Genomic DNA, 21,554 nt, shown 5'->3' with positions numbered 1-21,554 from the left:
AGTAGTAGTAGGAGGAGGTGAAGGAGGAAACAAAGTATGCAGACAATTAATTATGCATACGAATCAAGCGAAGAAGATGCCAGAAACATTGACTTTAACAAATGCGAACAAAGTAAAAGTTAACGAGAATTATAAATAGGTAAGACAAATCCTTTCTTTCCTTTCTCTCTGGTTGACAACTGCTGCATAGATTAGTGGAAGTGAATAGAAGGAAATTTTTAAGGACCTTTGTGGTCAAAAAGTATACTAATCTGTCTGTTGAACACTGAGATTAGCGTTGATTTTATGTAACAAAAAGCTTGAGAACAGCAAAGGAGCTAAAAGCAAAGCGAGAAAAAATAATTCTTTTTATACTCTTGCAACATGTTGCGACATAGTATAACAGTTTTGTTCACGTAACGGTTGTCTGTATTACCTAAAAATAATCGAGTTAGATATAAGGTTATGTATATATAAATTATCAGGATTGTGAGATAAGTTGTCGATTAACTGTCTGTCTGTCCGTCCGTCCGTCTGTCCGTTCGCGCAAGCGATAACTGGAGTAAAAATGAAGATATCTTAATGAAACTTGAAACACATGTTTCTTGGTAAAAAAGTGAGGACGAGTTCGTAGATGGACCTATAAATTGCCATAATTAAGCAGCAAATTAAAGTACAAAAAGGTAATTTGGTACAACGAATCGCAATAATAAGGGGCACCTGTGGTTGAAATGTTCTTAAAGTGGGTGTGGCTCCGCTCCCTAATAGGTGTAATTTATATATCTCCCAAACTATTTGCTTTAATGTATACCATTTCAGATCTAAAAGTTCTCAAAATCGGGCCATAACTAACGTGTGTTTTTCTAATAGCAGTGTATCTTTGTGCTAAAATAAATAAAATCGGGCTAAAACTTACCTTAGTTTCCTATATATAACTGATATTTACGTTTTTAAAACGTCCGGCTGACTTTACTTATTATATATGTTGATATTATAAATTTATAAAATTGCTTGAAAATAAGTTCACAAGTATACCTGAGCAATGTCAAGAATTAATGCAATCAGCCCTTCTATTTCTATGCGCCCAATGATTTTAGTATAATTTTCGCTGATATAGTAATAAAAATACGTGAATATATGATCTACAAAATCAGTTAATATGATACAAAATTTTATTGTTATCCATTCATCATTTCGTCGAACAATAAAGTTGAACTTTTTAGCTGCATTATCTAATAAAAAGTTTAAAATATTCGGTTACACCCGTACTTAGGTTTACTTTCCTTACTTCTATGCTTTCAAATACAGTTACGTAGCAAGTGCGGTAGTCAAAGTATTTAGTCAATTTTAATACAAGCCATCCAATTAAAAGTTATTTATTTGAATATTTCGACTCGTTGCCACTCAATAAATAATTTTTAGTTTTGACTTATAATTCGTTTGCTACCGCATATATGCAAATATTGTACATACACCCACATGTACATAAGACTTTATCACGTGTTACGTTCCGCACTTAAGTTTTTTGTAGCGATTTTTGTTGAATTCCGCACACTTCAACATTTTTTCTGGCTTCTCAATTACAAACTCGAGTGCACTTGAATGCGTGTGGCACCTGACACAGGCACAATTGATGCATGCAACAACCTGCCGTTGATGATAATAATCACGTTGCATATAGTGCTATTCGCATGCGATCTGCGTCTATTGTTGCTAACAAAGGCCAAGCAGGCGGCGTGGCTTGTGCAACAAGAATGGCGATTTTATGCGTGTGTGGATATCAATACACACATATACATATGTATGTATGTTACCACCGCCAGTGTAAGCTATTCAATTTTAATCCTTTCTCTCACAGCAAGGCAACACACACTCACAAATCGAGCTGCACACATACATATACATGGCGAGTTGGGCTCCTAACAGCGCCATATTTTATTTGTGCTATTGTTGCAATATCAGTATTCAAAGGATGTGCCTTTTGGTTTGTGTGTGTGTGTGTTGTCCTTTGTGATATGGCAGTGACAATTGAAAGGAAGGATAATACCGTATCTCGATTGCCTAGCGTTTGACTTGCACTTTAACTAAAAACTATGCGCTGCCAAATCGATACATGCGCTAACACATTTACAGTTATGTTCACAAAAATAGTGGTGCTCATTTAGGAATAAGAAAAAATGGTAGGTTTTCATGAAGAAATGCAAGTCAAATTAAATTCAACTTAATTTCGGATACTACTATATAGACGAATACAGACATATACATATAAATTACATTATATTTATTTACGTATATACATATAGTCGAACAGGCTTTGTTCCGCGTACCGGCAGCACATCTTCGAAGCATAGCCAGACTGATTGTCGCTCTATTGTTTCGAAACAATATTACATAACACCCTCTCAGACATTTTTGATGATGTTCAATAATCTAACATTGTTGTGCTTAGATAAATCCATTATACTTCCCTATTGTTTCGAAAGAATATTACATAACACCCTCTCAGACATTTTTGATGATGTTCAATAATCCAACATTGTTGTGCTTAGAGAAATCCATTATACTTCCCTAGTATTTTTTGAGCCCTTCGTCTACTTGAAAGTCCTATTTATGCGAAATTTCTTCCCCTTTGTATTGAAGCATAACCTATTAGTTGGGTGTGTTTGAGCTGATCCATAATGCCTTAATTCTATATATAAGCCTTCTCGGTGAAAACAGTATACCGATACATACTCGTATTAGATTAATTTTGATGATTAAATCTTGCTGGCAACATATCTAACTTTTCTAACCAAAACGTTGACGTATCTTTTGATGGTTCCTATACTCATATCATGATTAAAGTTCTCTTTATCTTCTCTTCTTATATATAATATATAGAGCTTTCGGCATAGGACTTGGAAATGACAATTATATTTTACTTTTACTTTTTATTATTGTCCTATGAATTTTAATTTGAGTTGTTTTAAGAGAAATAATACTCTCTAAGTATAAGTTATATTTATATTAATCTTCACACATAGTAAAATTACGGACAATAAAGCTAGTTTTATGGACGACTCACAATGGTCGATCAACGTAAGAATAACTCGTAAATAGGGTTAAGCATATTTTAAGCTAACCCGTATCAATACTAATTTTTTATACTTCTAATACTACACAATTTTAAAGGAAATTATTATTGCGAATAGATACAAATTTGATTTTGAAGCATATCCCAACTCATACTGCCATTAATTTCAACATAACTGTATATACTTGCATATATGGTATGTATAATATATATGTATTGTATATGTCTGCTTACATACTTTTCTTTGCTGCAAAATAATCTCTTTTATATACGTGCATTTATTGGTTTACAGTAATTAATTTAAACGAAATTTCACGCGTCAATTACCAAGTAATCATCTATTTAATTAAGGGAACAATTTATATTGAAGCAAATATTGATAGATTTGCAATTAAAAAAGTAATGAGATTTATTGCAAACGATCATGGGTCACTTAGAAAGCGTGAGGGCACCAAGTTAATATATACAGCTTTGCTTAAAATGTTAGATGTAACTTTACTACTAAAATTTCATCATGAAATTATATACATTTAAGCTACTTATTGCCATTAAGAAAATTGATATTCAGTACAAAATTACGTTATTGGTACGCCGCGCAGATAATTATAACATCCTTGTTCATTAATGTTGCTGTCAATGTCTTAATTTGCATGATCAAAATACTACAGATGTTGCTTTAAAATGATAGTTAAAATATATCACAATTAGAGTTAATACTTTTTAAGAGAGCATTATTTGAGTGTTCCATTTTGGGCAGTTTCAAATATTATTATGAAATTATTTAGGCGTTGTATTCATCCTCCACTAAAATCCTTTTATATTCGGAAATACACTATCAACACCGTAAAAATGGAACTAAATTAATAGCAGTTAAACAAGCAGTGCTTGAAAATCGTTGTGTTGGCATCGAAGAGATAGCAGAGGAACTTAGCAACTCTTATGGATCAACTCAACAACTTTGGTTAAAGTTTTTGGTATGAAGCCAATGAAGTGTCAGTACTTGACTCGTACCAAAAAAACCACTCTAGCATGATTGTGACTGACCAAACGCGAAACGATAGTCATCGCTCAGCCACCGTATATGAAAAATCTGCTTCGGAGAACGATATATAGAGATCGAACTTCACACGATTATAAAAAAGGTTGTACCTAGGAAAATAATTTTATTATTCGGTGTGCACGAGCAGTCTTATCTAATTTTACTTAAGTACTTTTTATTTCATCTAAAACATTTCCATAATAAACTATTGATGTATTAATATAAATAGACAAACTAAAAACATAAATCGGAGGTTATTTTGGTTTGAATGATGGTTTGTTTTGATGGTTATTTTATTTTGTTACCTTGACCACAACTGTATGTGTTCAATCTATCAGTTTAATAAAATTTATATCTATTATTTCTAATATTTATTCTTTAAGAAGCAATAATTTAGCAATTTAATTTTTAATGTGCAAAAATATCTTCATATTTTTAAATATAAATGAAACCCCACTTATTGTTTGAATTAAAATTGAAATTCGAGTGGCGCAAACATATTAATGAAAAACGTTAAATTAACACGGAATGGCACATGTTATAAGCAACAACGAATATCAATTTATTACTACTACTTACAAAATTCTTTAACGCAACGAAAAATACACGTACATTCTCTAAAACGGAAATTCCCGTTAGTTTGGTAACGCACGCTTATGCAAATCGCATTATTACAACCTGAAACCTCAAAACCCCACAACTTGTATAATAATCCGAGATACAATCTCTGGGTATGAAGCGCCTGCAATGTGTGAGTACTCACCTGGTGGACGGTACCATAACGTAACGACTTCATGCGAATACGTATGACTGGGAACACTTTTAGCGCGCGCCAAACCGAAATCCGCCAATTTCAATTCACCACAATCGCTTATCAATAAATTTTGCGGCTTAACATCACGATGCAGTACGCGCCGCTTATGGCAGTAGGAGAGACCACGCAGCAATTGAAAGAGAAACAAGCGAACATTACGATGATCCAGACCACCAGGATGCTTTTCCATATACTGTGATAAGTCGGTATTCTAGAATATAAATAAAGTATACATTTCAGTAAAATAGCTGCAACATTTATAGTAAAATTCGCTTGCTGCTGATACACACCACATATTCAAAAACGAACGTCAGCGTTTCCCTTGTGTGCACAATGTCATGCAACGTCACAATGTTTGAATGTTTCAGTTCTTTCAGCAGCGAGGCTTCACGTATCGCGGTGAATGGGGCACCTTCCTCCTCTTGCAGTCTAATTTCTTTTAATGCAACACGTTGATGAGTTAAACTGTAATTGCAAAAAATATTATTTATATAAATTAATATAATATTCCAAAAGCGTGAGAACGACAAAAAGGCGATACAAATTGATATTTTTGAAGACAATTTGTATTTTTATATTATATGCATATATTTTAATTAAAGAGACTCTCTGAAAAAATTTGATGTCGTAATTTTGCAACAAAGTGTCAATGTAAAATTTTTTATACACTCAAAAGCAGTTTTAAGAAAGTTTGATAGTTTGTCTTTCTTACTGACAAAATAAATTTGGGAAATTAAAGTACATCTTAAGGACTCTAGATTGGCCTAATCACTTAAATAAGGCTCATAGAATTCCTGCAGTGTAAAATCCAAATAGTAATTCTTCTTTAAATGGAAATTTCGGAACTGAAGCTGCCTAGTCTGAAAACTATCAGCAACGAATTTCACAAAAATTTCATTTGTATAGGCACTCAGAAGTAAAACTAAGGTACGCGCCACAAAACCGAGCAGTAAATTAGTTTGGTTAAAGTCGTAGAGAATTTGGAAAGCTTCAGATGGCAGGCGTAACATTGTTTGGTGAAATGTCACATAAAGAGACAAAAGTAAGGCAGACAGCCATCAAAGGGAGGAAATGTCGAGCGAAATGAAGTATCGCAACGTTGAGTGGCGCGTAACCATGAATTAAAGCCCGAAAAACAGTGGAATGCGTGTATTCCCTACTTTTTAGAATTGTATATGTATGTGAACCAACACCAAATTACACATAAAAGCTTCGCCACACCACAATTTACGACATTTACTGCCATAAAAGAAGCAAACGTTGGTCATAAAAGCGAGCAAGGCAACCATCGAGATGATCGACGTATTTTCTCGGACGTTTTATGAAAACTTTGCTTTAAGTGTTGCCACGTGAATTATTTTAGCTGATGAGACGAGACGGCTTTGCTACTAACGAAATGGCACACCTTACAGCTTCTCTAGAGCAATTTATTTGTAAGCAGGTATGTTGGATTGATTTGCTCTTACACAATTTGCTGTGATATTTTGTTGTGGCTAAAGTGTCAAATTAGGTTAAATTAAACTATACGGAAATAACAACACGAATTCAAGCCGAACGATGTTTGAGATATGCAAAGTAGCTGTGAAGTGTATTTAATGTAGGCAGACAACTAAGATCACAAGAAAATTAAGATACAAAACTGTAATTTGGTATGGGCCATCAAAGTATGAAGCTGGACATTTTTCAAAAGAGGACGTAACCCGCCCTAGTACGCTTAAAGTATGTACAAGGAGCATTCCAAAGTAAACAGGACTTTTAAAAAAAAGACAGAACAAATGCTTTTATCGGCAAAAATCAATTAATTTTATTCAAAATAGTCTCTTTCTGTTTTAATACAGCTTTTTGCACGGTCCAAAAGCATGTCGAGCGAGTGTTTTAACTCGTTGCCCGGTATGGCCGCAGTATGCCGGTGCAAGCCTTTTGAATGACCTCCACGTCTGCATAACGCTTTCCTTTCATCGGCAAATGCATCTTTCCGAAAAGGTAGAAGTCGCAAGGTGCCATATCAGGTAATACGGGGAGTGGTTGATGCATTATCGTGCATCAAACGTCAACTTCCATCTTCGCGATCTTCGGGCCGAACACGTCGAATACGGCGCACCAAACGCTTCAAAACTCCAAGGTAGAATACCACATTAACGTTTTGGCCGGGTGGAACAAATTCTTTGTGGACAATACCCTTGGAATCATAAAACCAAATCCACCATTGTCTTCACTTTTGACTTCTCCAGGCGCGATTTTTTGGGTTCCGGCTCGTCCGGCGCCTTCCATTCAGCACCCCTGGGGTTTCGTTTCGGGATCATATTGAAAACACCACGTTTCGTCACCAGTCACAATCTTGTAAAGGAAGTTCGGGTCTTTTTTTTTACCTCTTTAATGATGTCCTTCGAATATTGAATTCTGAGCAATTTTTGGTCGTCAGTCAATTTGTGCGGAACAAACCGTACACACACATTTTGTAAGCCCAAATGTTCGGTCAAAATGCGATAAATCGATATTTTGGAGATGTTCAATTCTATTTCCATGAATTTCAGTGATGATTTTGGCTGATTTTTTATGAATTCACCCACAGTTTCGAAAAATTCCATTTCGGTGATAATGAATTTTGGTTGGACCACATGTTCATCGTCATTTGCCATAAACTTGTTTCATCAATTGACACGTTTCGGTAAAAGTTTTACCAATTTTACCAATAAAAGTTTTACCAATTTTAAAACAAAATTTAATGTTGGCTCTTTGTTCGAAGCTCATTTTTGCACCGATGACAGAAACATACTGACTCTTAAAACGCAATAACTTCACTTCCAATAGATGAAATGTCATGCAATTTTTACTGGAAGTGGATAAAGGATAGCAGATTCTAACGCACTAGTCGACATATAGATGGCGCCACTAGAGTTTACTTTCTTACTTTTTTACTGTTTACTTTGGAACGCACCTTGTATATACCTTGCTATGAAAATACGCTGTGAAAATGGGCGAAATCAAATGATAACCACACCCGCACCACATATAACGTGTTATGCTGAAAACTATTAAAAGTGCGATAACTTACGAAATAATACGTCAGAAGTATTAAATTTCACACACGCCAACATGGTACAAAAGGGTTTCGTAGAATATGTATATGATATATTTTAATGAAATTAACTATTTTCTTAACTACTTAGTCAAGTGTTATCTTAACCACTAGCTGAATATGAATGAAATCGGTTTAAAGCTAAAACAATCCTTTGACGCATATATGCACAGTACGATTTAATAATATGTGTATGTAAATATATTCTACTATGGCTATACAAGTATATACATGGCAACTAAAATTCTTCTGCTTCTTTCTTATCGCGCCAATAAAACGATATGTAGTTTTCACATAATTGGAAATTTAAATAAGTAAGCAGAAAAGCCCAAAAGGAACTTTATGAAAACTCCCCCACACTCTCGCAACATATCAGCATTTCATTAGCAAACCCAGCAAAACTTGTGAGTTGGATACACAGGTGTACAACTTGGGGCCGAAGGCAACAGCTGCTGCTCATGCTAAACCCAGAATAAATATGGAAAAACTTTCTAGGCAAATATAACTGCACAAAAACAGCATATAATTTTGCATACTTCTACGTAGTAAATGTATTAATACACACAATTACAAGTAAATTATTCGAGGGTGTTTCTATACTTTCCAGTTTAACTTCATATGTAGAAGGGTGAGAAAAAGTAGAGCATTGGCAAGCCTTAGTGCTAATTAGAGATTAACCAATATGGTAAAAGTTAAATTAGTGAAATATTTAGAAGGAAAATATTAACCATATCTCTTATGTTAGTCGTATTAGTAACACACAAATGATCATATGATGGTATTTAATACAACAGTGATTCACATTTGATGAAAGACCAGACCTATAGATAGAGGTAAGCAAATTTGGTAAAACAAAAATATTTTTGAATCATCGTTGAACTTTGTATCTAATTTTTAGTCAAGTTGGTAGCCAATGACGAGCGTTTCGATGAGCAGGAGGCTTAATCAACTGGCTGTGTTAGTCAGTCATTAGAATTTTTTTTACGACAAACTCTATAATTTGCGATGGCGGCAACAAACAGCAAATAGCCAAAACCTATACAGCAAAGGAACACTTAATATCTGTAGTACGACAGGACAAACATATATCCACTAGAATTTTGAGACCACTCTTTTTCAAAGGCCAGCTTGTCGAGTTTCGGACATGACTTAAGCAATATTCATGTGGTAGAAAGATTTAAAATAATCACTTACGATAGTGACGTTTAGTTCAAATCCAATTTGGTCGATATATGATACCAGCTACAGCTATTACCAAATTGAGAATGTTACAGAACCAAAAAACTTCTACATTAAATAATTTAATCAAATTATTTGCTAGTTAACCAAAAATTAGTAATTTTCTTAAAATTATTGTTATTTAAAACAACTTTTTTGAAATTTCTCAAAACTGTACTATAGGTAAATATTTTAAAATAAAAAAAATGTGAATTCCGATCCCGACAGTGCAGTCAAGAGGAGTAACTAACTAAATAACGGATGGGTTAGCAGCATGCACTGACAGAGGTGGCTTGTCAATCTCTCGAAGGTGAGCGAAATAACAAAGTTAAACTTGTCAACATGAGGCAAGTGAAAGCATAGAAATAGAAGACAAGAAAATACGCACAACTGGGCCACTGACATTGACAAGCCAGAATAGCGACACCGACTCTAATAGATTTAAAGCCAAGCGAACTATGAAAATCAGAAAACGAATAAAAAAAAACGGTTAGAAACTGTGTCAACAACAAGTTGAAGTGTGCCACCAACAGCGGTATAAGCTGCAGGCTGAAATCACTTGCAACACCCACTGCTGTTGCAGCTAGTTGATGCTAATGCTAGAATAACGGCACTCTTGAACAAGGCTGTAAGCTGCTCGAGTACAAATCGCTTATCTCCGAAAGCGTATGTGTGGGTATTAAAGCTCATCCTTTGGAGAGTTTCTCAATACAGCAACGAAGCTGCACTTACTTGATGACGCCAAAGTGACTCTGCTGCTAAAAGACGCCATCGCCAGCGCCACCATCATTGCCATTATTCACCGTTGCTCATCAATCACTTGAGTCCATATTGAAGTGGATGTGTACATGGACGTAAATGAGTGTTCGACAAAAAGCTAAGTAAACAAGCGCAGCGCGTGGCAATGGAGAAAAGAAGTTGCATGGAAGTCTACAATGGAATAAATTACCGATGATAGGTGCTAGGGCCTCAAGGACGAAAACTGATTACGACAAGTGACTCTTGCGTTTATCTAGCTAACAACAACAGAAAATGTGTCCTGAAAATACCAACGAAATCAAAGCTTTTGTTACATAAAGTTAACAAGAATAATATTTTCTCAATCTAACATACAGACAAACTTAAGAAAACGCATATCGATGACGTAGAGCATCGGCGGCAGGGTTGCGGCTGTTGTCTCTCCAAGTATTTGCATTGGTGGCACACGCTTTAGCAGTACGTGATCAGCGTGCCAACTACAAACGAGCGTAAGGTTGCATATAGACTTTTATTGTTATTCATACATATGTATGTATGCAAGTGTATGCTAAAAAATCGACATGATTTTGTTGATGTATGAAAAATCAACATGCCCGCCGTGTCATTGGCTGAATATGTGTCGGCGGCTTTTGTTTTTGGTTTCGTTATTATTTTTTGTTTTTGCTGCTGACAGTCGTGCAACTAATGATTACTATCTGCCGCAGACGAGAAAAATTGGATATTTTTATAAGATGATGTAAGACAAAATAAATGCGCTTATTTATTTATATTGCTTTGAGAATTTAAGAGAAAGAAGCACTTAAGTTTTCTTTCTGAAATTATGTACACGCTGAAGCTGGGCTTAATTCACGCAAATTACTCAAGCGGTGGAAATACCGCTCAAACAAGTCATATTTAATTGAAGTGCTACTAAATCAAGCAGAGTACAGTCTGAAATATCAACTATCTTAGAAAGCAAATATTCAGCCCAATTCATCAAAAGAAAAACGAAAAATTATTTTTGAATTTTGTTCGATCGAGAGAAACTTCAGCAGCTTCTAAGTTTTGAACTAACTACACAGGATATCTTGGGGGGCGGTCTCTACGGGCAATATACAAGTATAAGTATGTTGTCCAGACAGCTTTATTGCTGCTCATATAGCCAAGGGAGACTGAATATTGTATATGTTTGTCAATAGTTATCTAAATAACTTTTATAAAAATTGCCTATTGCCGGCAATGTATAAAGTTTCCATCGTAGGATGTAAATATCCGATGTTTTTATGGTTTGTTGTGTGAATCAAAATTTAGCAAAGTGAGATTTAAATCATTAGCAACTATTCTCTTTTAAATATATTTTGAATCCTTAATACCCTCAAACTGGTAAATGAACATTATGAAAAATTATTGAGGTCTTGAACTATATAAACTATATAAAAATATGGAATCTTATTTTTCCAAAAATTAATTTTTTCATAAGTCCATATTTCCAAAAAAAATATAGTCTATTTTTTCTATTCTCCTCTTAAAAGTTTGTCATCTTCATGAAATTTCTAACATTTTCAAGAGGTCAAACATGTTTCTTCAGCTGGAACATTCCTGCACTGATGGGAATGTTTTTTTTCTACTTTAAAAGAAAAAACTTTTCCATTAGAAATCGACGACATTTCCATTTATATAATATATGTAACTGCCTCAGTCCTCAAGCTTCCGGTAGTACTTCCACTACCAGTTTTCTGAAAAAGTAGTTTGTTTATGAGAGCAGAAAAGATTAGCCCGTTTTTGTGTGCTCTTCGATCTTTGAGTTAAAAATGGAATAAAGTACTCCAAATCACTTGAAATGTTGACTGTGGCATTCGGTGAGTCCACTTTGTCTCAAAAAGGTGTTTTTAAGTGGTACAAGCGCTTTACAGATAGCCGAGAATATGTTGATGACGATGAACATCCTGGAGGTGCGACCACGTCTACAAACGAAGAAAACATAGAAATAAAGAAAAAAAATTTCTTGAAAATCGTCGAATCACTTTTAGGGAAATTGCAGAGGATGTTGGCATATCAATCGACTCATGCCATTAAATTTTCTCGAATGTTTTAGGCTTGGAACGAAGTCGAAGCAGCAATTTTGAGCAAACTCAATGTCGCATTAGTATCGCTTAGGAGTTCTTGAATGATGTCAAAAATGATCCGGGTTCAAACTTTTTCTTTGAACACACCGCTTACATAGCTTGAATTATAAAAAAAAAAAACACTGAAATATGCAGCGGAAAGGAGGAAAAATTATGAAGCCGAAAGCGAGTTTTATGCAATCATAAAAATGTATTAAAAGCGGCATTTGCCAACAGCACCCATCTCACTCCGCGTAACTACATTTCAGGCAGAGTTCTTGCTTCGCACTCAATTCGTTGTTACTTCTTATTCTACAACATTTTGAGTTTTTTTTTTTAATAATTTTTCATATTTTTGTTATTGGTTTTACTACTTTTTTTTCATACATTCGCTGTGTTGTGTTGTCAGGAAAAATGGAAAATTATGTAAATTTTAATTTATATTAATATATATATAATTTATTTATTATTATTTATATATATTATATATTTGGCATATATATTTGTACACATTTTTTATTACATCCGCTCCGCAGATGTTGGTGCATTTGGTGGTTTTATAACTAAATATATCTACATATTATGTGTTTCTACAAATTTTGTACCTTTGATGAGTTAAATGTTATATTAGATATGATTACGCTAGTGTACACATATCTACGTGATATTTGAAAAAGGACCTATTTGGTGTGTTGTTTGTGGTTGTGTGTTTGTACTTTTAGTAACGCAAGATCAGTAGTTAAAGTAAAGTATAAGTGTACATACATACATATATCTATATATAGTATCCGTGAACTTAATTCAAACTTTAAAGTGCGCACTGTTGAACAAAGTTTAAATACTATTCTTCACAGAACTAGTTGTCAAACGTACGGTGCTGAACAGGATGTAAATACTGTTCGGCATAGGACTAGGCGTCAAAATCCTGAAATTCGCTCAGAAGAGCAAACTGAGGGCGTATATACAGACAGACGGACGGACGGAACATGTAAGATATTTAATTATTGTTGCCGACGATATTTTCAAAAATTATTTCATAATTTTAATATATTATGCTTTTGTAAAGATTAATTTACTGTTATATCAATAATAATAATTAATATCACACTTTAATATATCACGCTCTAAAATTGTCCTTAAACAATCGTACAGTTTTACCAGTGTTGAATTGGCCTGTAATTTCAATGGCATTTTGCAGAGAACAAGGACAGTTTGATCTCCACAAATAATAATTTTTATTTTGAATTATTAGGCTTGTGAACAAATTCCCTACTCATTTGTTTACCAGTAAATTTACAAAGTTCATCATTGTATTGTAGGAGCGAATTATGTAAAACTCTTTGGCTGGCCATGAAGCAAAACACACAACAATGCCGAAGTATTGTGCCATAATGAGTTGTCGGAAGTGGAAAACGAAACGAGCGCAAAGAATAGAAGTGGAAACAGTAACCCAAATGCAATCATTCATGAAATTCATGCAATTGTGAGAAATTGTCAATTCTCGGCAGCAGTAATTGCGGTATGGACGGAGCAGAGGAAAGTAAACTGAATGACCAAGCGCGGTTCCAGCATATCCAGGAAGTCGAGCAACAAAGATGAACGAAGCCAGAAACGATATGATAGAAGCAGTGACAAGTGGGGGGAAAGCGTCAAGATGACGAAGGAGAAACCAAAAAAAAAATAAAAAAGAAGAACTTGTACAAATGTAAAAAATGTTGAACAAGCAAGCGAACGAGAACAAAACAAAAGTAGAAAAAGAAAAACTAAAGAACAATTCATGAAAATTAGAATTGCGAAGTGAAAAGTTTTTTTCTATATCTCGAACAAGAATCAGATTGCAGACAAATAATGCAAAACTACACGCAGACTTCGAGGAGTTGGAGGCAAAGATATGACTGGCAGTGCATTGTCATCGCCAAAAGCAATTAAGGTGTGGTGATTTAAATTCACCAAATAATTGCACCATTTTTTCGTGAGTATAACTAGATTTTGAGAATAAATTACTTAGACCAAAATCACATCTAAAACTAAATGCATAAATCAAATTATACCGAAAAATTTACTGAAATCCATTTACTTGACAGCCGTGTGCAGAATATTAGATTGACAATTTTTAAACGTCAAAAACAAAAATAAATATATACAGCAGAAAAAACTTGAAATATACATTTAGCGTTTTTCGGGGTTAATAATATAAAATGGCGCAGACAGTTTGCCGTCTTTATAAATTTTACATTACTTCCATCTTTTGTTACCACGCCTACACGCACTAAGAAACCTCTACACGTTTGAAGTACAAGACATTATAAATTTGTGTGGGCAGTTGATAAATTGCAGTGACGTATGGCACCTTAATAAAATGACCGCCCTGATTTGACAATGACATAAAGTGCCTCACTTCTCAGGCTTTCTTATGTCAGAAAAAGGAGAGGAAATTACTAAACGGCACACAAAGAAGCACATGAATTGAGTTGAAGTTCTTAGAGAATATATACCTCTTAAATGGAATATTTATTGCTGTTGTCAACTTAATGCTTGATAACGGGTTGTCATTTCCGCTGAAAGCAAAATCAGCAGAGTTGGAGAAGATCCTGTATAGGCGCAGGCTTTACGAACTAAGAATAGTAAGCGGTAAGAGTTATAAATTTAAGAAATTAATACAAAGTACTTAAAACCAAAACCAGACAAAACGATAACTTTGGTTGCACAGAAGCTAGAATACCCTCACAAATAGAAAAAAAAATTCCATATTAGAACTTCATTTTGATCGGTCAGTTTGTATGACATCTACCATATATGCTGTAGTAATCCGATCTGAATTGTGCGAAAATTATAGCGTTGCTTTAGATAATACTCTATGCCAAAATTCGGGAAGACATCTTGTTAAATAACATACTTTTTAATATAGGATTTTGATTTTGATCGGTCAGTTTCTATAACAGCTATACGCTATAGTGATCCAATCTGAAAATTTTATTCTCAGATTATAGGGTTGTCTTACCATATATTCTATGCCAAGTTTCGTGAGGAAACCTTGTCAAATAAAAAAGTTTTCCATACAAAACTTGATTCTGATCATTCAATTTGTTTGGCAGCTATACGCTTTCGACAAATGAGCAGCTTCTTAGGGACGTGTGCAAAATTTCACATCGATATCGCAAAAACTGAGGGACTAGTTTACGTATATACCTACAGATGGACAGATGGACATGGATAAATCAACTCAACTCGTCACGCTAATCATTAATACTTAAATACATTTTATGGGGTCGCTGATGTTTTTTTCCGAGTGTAACGAACTTCGTGGCCAACTTAATATCAATACTTTATTCATCGTATAAATATTCTTGTGATCAAAATGAACCACAATTTAGTTGCCATTTTACAGACTGACCAGTATTGTCAAAAAAAAATATTTATCCAACAAAATACTAAAGAAACTTAAAGGTATTTTTAACATTTATGAACTACCCATTCACTTCTTGCGTAACACTTCCGATTGGGTAACGGCAAAAGGCAAACCCGCTGGTATTGATTGTGATTGATTGCGGTGTGAGTTGGTGACACTAATGTCACAAAAGGGACAACTGGCGAAAAGAACACCACCCTTAATACTAACAACGCCATATATTGGCGACACACAATGCCCAGCAAATAAATCAAAATACAAATAAGATTTCAGCTTCCTACTCGCTTTATTTTACGCTTCTTTGCAAGTGGAATTAAAGCGTGCAAATATTTATGTATATAATACAAGCACAGATACAAGTAACACCTCTCTCTTCTTCGACCTTTTCAAATTCGCCTAAAGCCTAGTGTTAAAGGGTCAAATTTTCAAAACCTAAAGGATGAAAAATAAGCAGCAAACTAAGTAAGAAGCATAATTTACAAGGATGGAAAAGCGACATTGCGGCACAATAAGATTGAGGAAAGACTACCGAAGTCACAGCTTTCCTCCTTTTTTTCGCCTTATCGTTACAAACATTCATCTCGTTTTTATTTTTAATAAATATTTGTCGGTCTTTTGGGTGGCATTAGCGACAAACAAATCGCTTGCACTTTGATAGGATTCGGCCAACCCGAAGGACTTACCTTTTATGATTTACATAAATCGATAGAAGAGTGATATTTATTCACTTTACAAATTTTTTAAAAGATATACACTTGCCAAAAAAAATCTCCGTACACCAGGTCTAATAAAATAAGTCTTAACGATTTCTTAGATAGTAAAAATGTTCTGTTTTAAACATATAATAACTATTTTTATTCATTCATTTTTACTAACATTTCAATAAAAAATTTATTAACTATTTCTCTGCAAGTTGCGTGGCATGGAATGGACCAATTTGGATGTGTCCTGTGCACTCATTTTACCCCATTCCGCAATGATGTTTCTGACTGACTGGCACTATTTTCGCGGTAATGCTGTACCGGCGAATTTGCGACACAAATGGTCTATAGAATTTAGATCTAGGTATTGGGGTAGTATATACAACTGTTGCTACAGTTTCACATTGTTTATTGAATGTTTTGTATCGTTGCCATGTTGAAACCAAAAATCGTTACCAAACTCGAACTGTTAGGTTACAAGGGGAATTTCTCTTTTGAAACTGTACGGAAACTTTTTCTGGTTTAAGTTAAGTTTTTTGAGTTAAAAACTAGTGCTTTAGTATAAAAAATTGTGAAATAATGTTGATATTAGGTGATCATAAAAGAAAATGGTCCAATTAATTGCATGTATTAAATTTATCAGTATGATAATATTAATTTGAGGCGAAATAGATTACTAAAAACATCGAAATCCAAGAAAAATTATGTTATCCATGGTCCTCAGAATAGACTGGCTAGTTTAGTAAATTCACTTCAAGGTGAAATTGATTTCTATGGAGGAACATACGCTGCTTTTACCGAAAACACCAAGAGACACCTGCTCGTCTGAATTACATCTAAATCAAGTCTGAATTACATATTAACTTACAATTATTTAAATATTTTCCAGATATTACACTAATATACCCGAGCCACTTTTGTATAATACTTTAATTCTTTATTATATCTATGTATATTGCCGATTGGCGTTTAAATAAATAAATAAATAAATTTGATGCAGGTACGGACACTTTTTCTGGCAAGTGTACATATGTATGTGTCTCAGCTACTAAATATATAATATAATTTAAAACAGTTTAAATGCACTACTTACTTGCTGAAGCCTTTGTATACTGTAGCATATGAGCCCTCACCGAGCGGTTCCAGTTTTATGTAGGCATCCGATTTTCCAAATGGCGAGTCGCCCTGTGAGTAGAAGCAAATATTAAAATTAACGATATGTATGCCACTCTGTTAGCCAATAAATTTCAACCCCTAAAATTATGCAAAAGTGTCTTGGGTTTTCTGAATTTAACATCTAACTGATCAGTTTGGATTTTTATTTTGTAAGCGTATTGTAAAACCAGAGAACGTAAATGAATTTCATTCTAAAACTACATCTGAAGCATGAAACACAATCACGGTTATGGTTACACATTAATTAGGTCACTTAATTGGCAATTATGTTGTCAATAGATAAATGTTTTTATTTAAAAATTACCAAAATATTTTGACGCGACATTATTATTTTAATTTCACTACAATTTTTTCACTTACTAATAAATTAAGTTTATTTCACGGTTTAACAACAGTGTTTACGTTTTTGTTTACAATTTACTAGGAATCGATTCCGATTCTACTCGTCAAGCGATATTTCTCATAAAACAATCGATTTTTCGGAGTCGACCTTTACCTTCCAAAATCGATCAAGAATCGATTCTTGACATTCGATTTTACGGTTAGATAACTAGTTTCAAGCTCTACATCTACATACCATATCATAACCAACCGTGTATTAGATAGTTAATCAAATTTATCTATATTTATTTCCAGTACTTATTATTTATATATTTACAACAAATTTTTTTTTTCAATAATTACTAAAATTAAATTGTTAAAATATTTGATCTAATGTCCAGTGAATTAAATGTGCAAAGCAGCTGAATTATAATAACAATACGACTAGTTTGATTAAATATCTGAATAAAACACACAAAATTGATTTAACTGTTGCTAATTATAATCGTGCTATAACAACGAGTGAGAAAGACATTGACGTTGAAACATATCAGTTTCACAACCTAAAAAAGCAAACTATATTTATAACCTTCAAGTTAAGACTCTTTCTTTGTCTTTGGTAAAATGTATACTAGTTATTTTGTCTACCATCATTTATTTACAGCGATGCTTATCAGAAGTTTCTAATCAATTAGTTCCTTTAAGGCCCAGTTATGCATACATAGCATAGCACTGCCATACATGAGAACTGTCACATAAATAATCTGTCCGTTTTGCATATATTTGGTTACCGAACGCAGGGCATGACATGGAAATCTGTTGAATTTTGATTTCTATGCTGAGCAGTGTTGATAGTTGGGAATGTATCTCCCTAAAACTTCAACAAAACCCCCTACCCTAAATTCAACTAACACTATTGTGTATTAGTATAAATAAGTCAACATTATTGAATTAATAAGCAATTTAAAATTATATATAAAAATCATTTAGCAACAGTTTTTACTGTCTAATACTTTAAGTATCGTATCTTTCTTGAATCTGTTCGGCTAAACTACAAAGAAAATTCTTCAGTCTCTAAAAATCAAATGGAATTAATAATCAGTTCCGAAACCACAAGTCGACGGTAGATCTGAAAATAGTCTCTAGCGGTTCAACGTTATGGCTTTTTAAAAATATTGGAAAATAATAGAAATTGTCAAATTGTCAGTGCGTTAAATAATGAGAGTTGCCCAGCAATATGCGAACGTTATATGTAACCCAGTAAAAAAAAATTAATGTAATATAATATAAATAAAGAAAACTCCTGAAATAATAATAAACATCTTCTAACCTGTCGTAAGTAAGTAAATGAATTCAAAATCGGGACACTCAATACAATAAGTAAGGGTCCCACCAAGATAAATTCCAAAGAGATCAAAAATTTGATTTAACAAATTGAACTTACGCTTCACGTTCTTTTTACTTATGTTGCAAAGATTAAAAACCAGTTGAGAATTCAACACCTTTAAACTATGGAAGAATTGCTACAGTATGCATGCGCAGAATAGTGGGTTTTATATATTGGTGGTTGAAAGTGTGATTGTAACAAGCACTGCAGTGTTGCTACAGAGTGACACATATGTTCGTGGACAATTACAAGAACAGGGTGTTTTAGATGCGAAATTCTTCTTTTATTGGTAGGGTACATTATAGAGTTCATGTCCATATGTATGTTTATACATTAATTAAACTAAAATATATATATTATACAGTAAAAAAAATTTATTATTTTGCAAATACAAATATATGCCTTTATTAATATGTATCTTGCGTGGCATAAGTGCGTTTGGCTTACGCAATATGGCGTTAAACTTATGAGATTTCGTACTAAATATATGAATGGAGTTTTGTGATTCCTTGAATCAGTACACCCGTCAAAGATGGACACACGCATATTTTGATCTCAAAGATGTACCAACCTCTGGAAGTTCAATTGTCTAAAAATCGATAAAAGTAATACAAATTATTAAGTCTGATTTAAGCACAGTTTCGATTGTCTGGGGGCTACATAGCATGGCACAAAAACCGTTTAGTACCATATAAATAAAGCTGGATGTAAAAAGTAGCTCGATGTATGGGTGCCACATATAGAAAACCTCATGGACCGAACTTTCATCTGCGAATCGCTCCTGAATCGAAACAAAATCGATTTATTTTGTTGTCAGGAAGGGTTTGCTGCTATAAGCTGCTCCCCTCTGGCCAACTCTTAATTCAGTCAACAGAAATGGAATTGTACTCCATCAGGACAACGCCAGGCTACATATATCGATAATGACTCGCTAGAAGCTCCGGGAGCTTGGTGGTGATGTTTTTATGCATCCGTCTTATAGTTTGGACCTGACACCAAATGATTCCTAGTTGCTCCTACTATATAAGTATAACGAATGATTTTGCAGGTGAATTCGCCTCAAGGGAAGCTTGTGAAAACCTACTGTTCTAGTTTTTTTTGTCAATAAGGACGAAGGTTTCTATGAAAATTACATATATTATGAAATTACCTTTAAATTGGCAACAAGTCGAACAAAACGATGCATATTTTATCTAAATCGGACGTTCTTATGGGCACAGTTATTTTTTGTTACTTGCTGTTATTTGAGCGATCAGCAGTTCTTGATTGAAACGATTCAAGGGAATTTACTTCTTCTTTCCAACGGTCAACAAGTTCGAGGGTGAAGCAGTTCCTGTTATTTTGAAACGTAAAAAAGTTTTGAAGTACTACTGTAGCTAAAACAATTTAGCAATCTTTGGGCAAGCATGTATTGTTGTATGCAAAACTCTCCATCGATTGGCCAAAATTCCGAAAGCGTTTTCTATGTGCACTCGGGCTTGAGACAACGTTGAGCTACCTTTGTGTTCATCTTCTGGCAGCTGGCGGCCGGTAAATGGTCGTAATCAATTTGGTTTCAGTTGAAACACTCCGTCGCCGACATAAAAATATGGAAAGCAAGTCGATATACCCTGTAAGTTTGTGTTACAAGGAACTTTTAGAGTGCCATTCAACAACTTGCTCCAAAGGCACTGGGAGCAAGTATTCCACCGTCACTTTGGCTTTCTAGTGCTCCGACATCGACATATGTGAACACGTAATTAGCATCACATGCTGGCATTAATAAAATGCTAAACGTTTTCCTGTAATTATACTACAAAGATCGATATTCTTTGGGCTTGTCATATGAATGTGGTTCCCATCTAAATTGCTTGGCAGCTACTTGGCTTATCAGTCTTTACATAATGCAATGTCTCTAAGTTCCCTTAAGTTTGGAGGTGACAAATAGACAACGTGTAATTCATTCCAAATAGCGTCACATGTTTCATATATAATTATCCGAACTGTTAAAATTCCCAGTTTGTAAGCCCAAGAAATCACAGGAAAATTACATCCTTGTGCCAAGAAACTGAATTTGTTAAGCGCTTAAATATATCAGTGTACTAATTATTTTACATTAATGTTAACGCGTCTCGGGATCAATTGCCTTTCTATTGGAAAATCGTTCCATTCGTTTCTTTAATTGTGATAACAATAAATCGAAGCTTTAAAAAATGCTTATCATCCTTTTCTTTTAACTGCTTACCGCACGTTTAAAAAAAAAATCTTCTTAGCGTGAAAGGTTAACCGGACGTACCCACCATCTTTGGTTGCTTCCATGGAGCTCCATTATACAGTTTATTAGTCGTATTTACAATACGCGTAATTTTAGCAATCGTCGTCACAAAATTAATTACATTTTCCTGGTTGCCCACTTTTATTAAACAACACACTAAAAAACACCCAATTTCAACAAATTACATATGCCGACTGTCAAACTATTGTACATATAAAATCAGCTGTTCGATATGTCGCTGCCGTTTTCAAAAAATTCATG

At 34.1% G+C, this 21,554-nt stretch overlaps 1 protein-coding gene, 1 non-coding gene and 1 pseudogene across 5 annotated transcripts in view; all 3 read right to left on the bottom strand.

The window, feature by feature from the left end:
- Window positions 1–21,554, bottom strand: part of Eip63E (cyclin dependent kinase Eip63E) — a 298,278-nt gene that overhangs the window by 26,691 nt on the left and 250,033 nt on the right. For all 4 annotated transcript variants that reach the window (XM_070112122.1, XM_036364837.2, XM_036364859.2 and 1 more), the window contains 3 exons: window positions 17,249–17,340; window positions 5,196–5,370; window positions 4,855–5,116 (listed from right to left, as the gene is read on the bottom strand). In XM_070112122.1, coding sequence (XP_069968223.1) covers window positions 4,855–5,116; window positions 5,196–5,370; window positions 17,249–17,340 — 529 coding nt within the window. The remainder of the gene's footprint in view (window positions 1–4,854; window positions 5,117–5,195; window positions 5,371–17,248; window positions 17,341–21,554) is intronic.
- Window positions 19,012–19,075, bottom strand: LOC138857967 (U7 small nuclear RNA). Its single transcript, XR_011397220.1, has one exon. It is a non-coding gene; the product is annotated as a U7 small nuclear RNA (small nuclear RNA).
- LOC138857700 (uncharacterized) lies at window positions 20,225–21,506 on the bottom strand (annotated as a pseudogene).

This window comes from Bactrocera oleae, chromosome 6 (assembly GCF_042242935.1).
Source record: "Bactrocera oleae isolate idBacOlea1 chromosome 6, idBacOlea1, whole genome shotgun sequence".
In the NCBI taxonomy this organism is placed as follows: Eukaryota; Metazoa; Arthropoda; class Insecta; order Diptera; family Tephritidae; genus Bactrocera; species Bactrocera oleae.
Note: the sequence above shows the minus strand (reverse complement) of the source record. Positions and strands in the feature narration are given on the sequence as shown.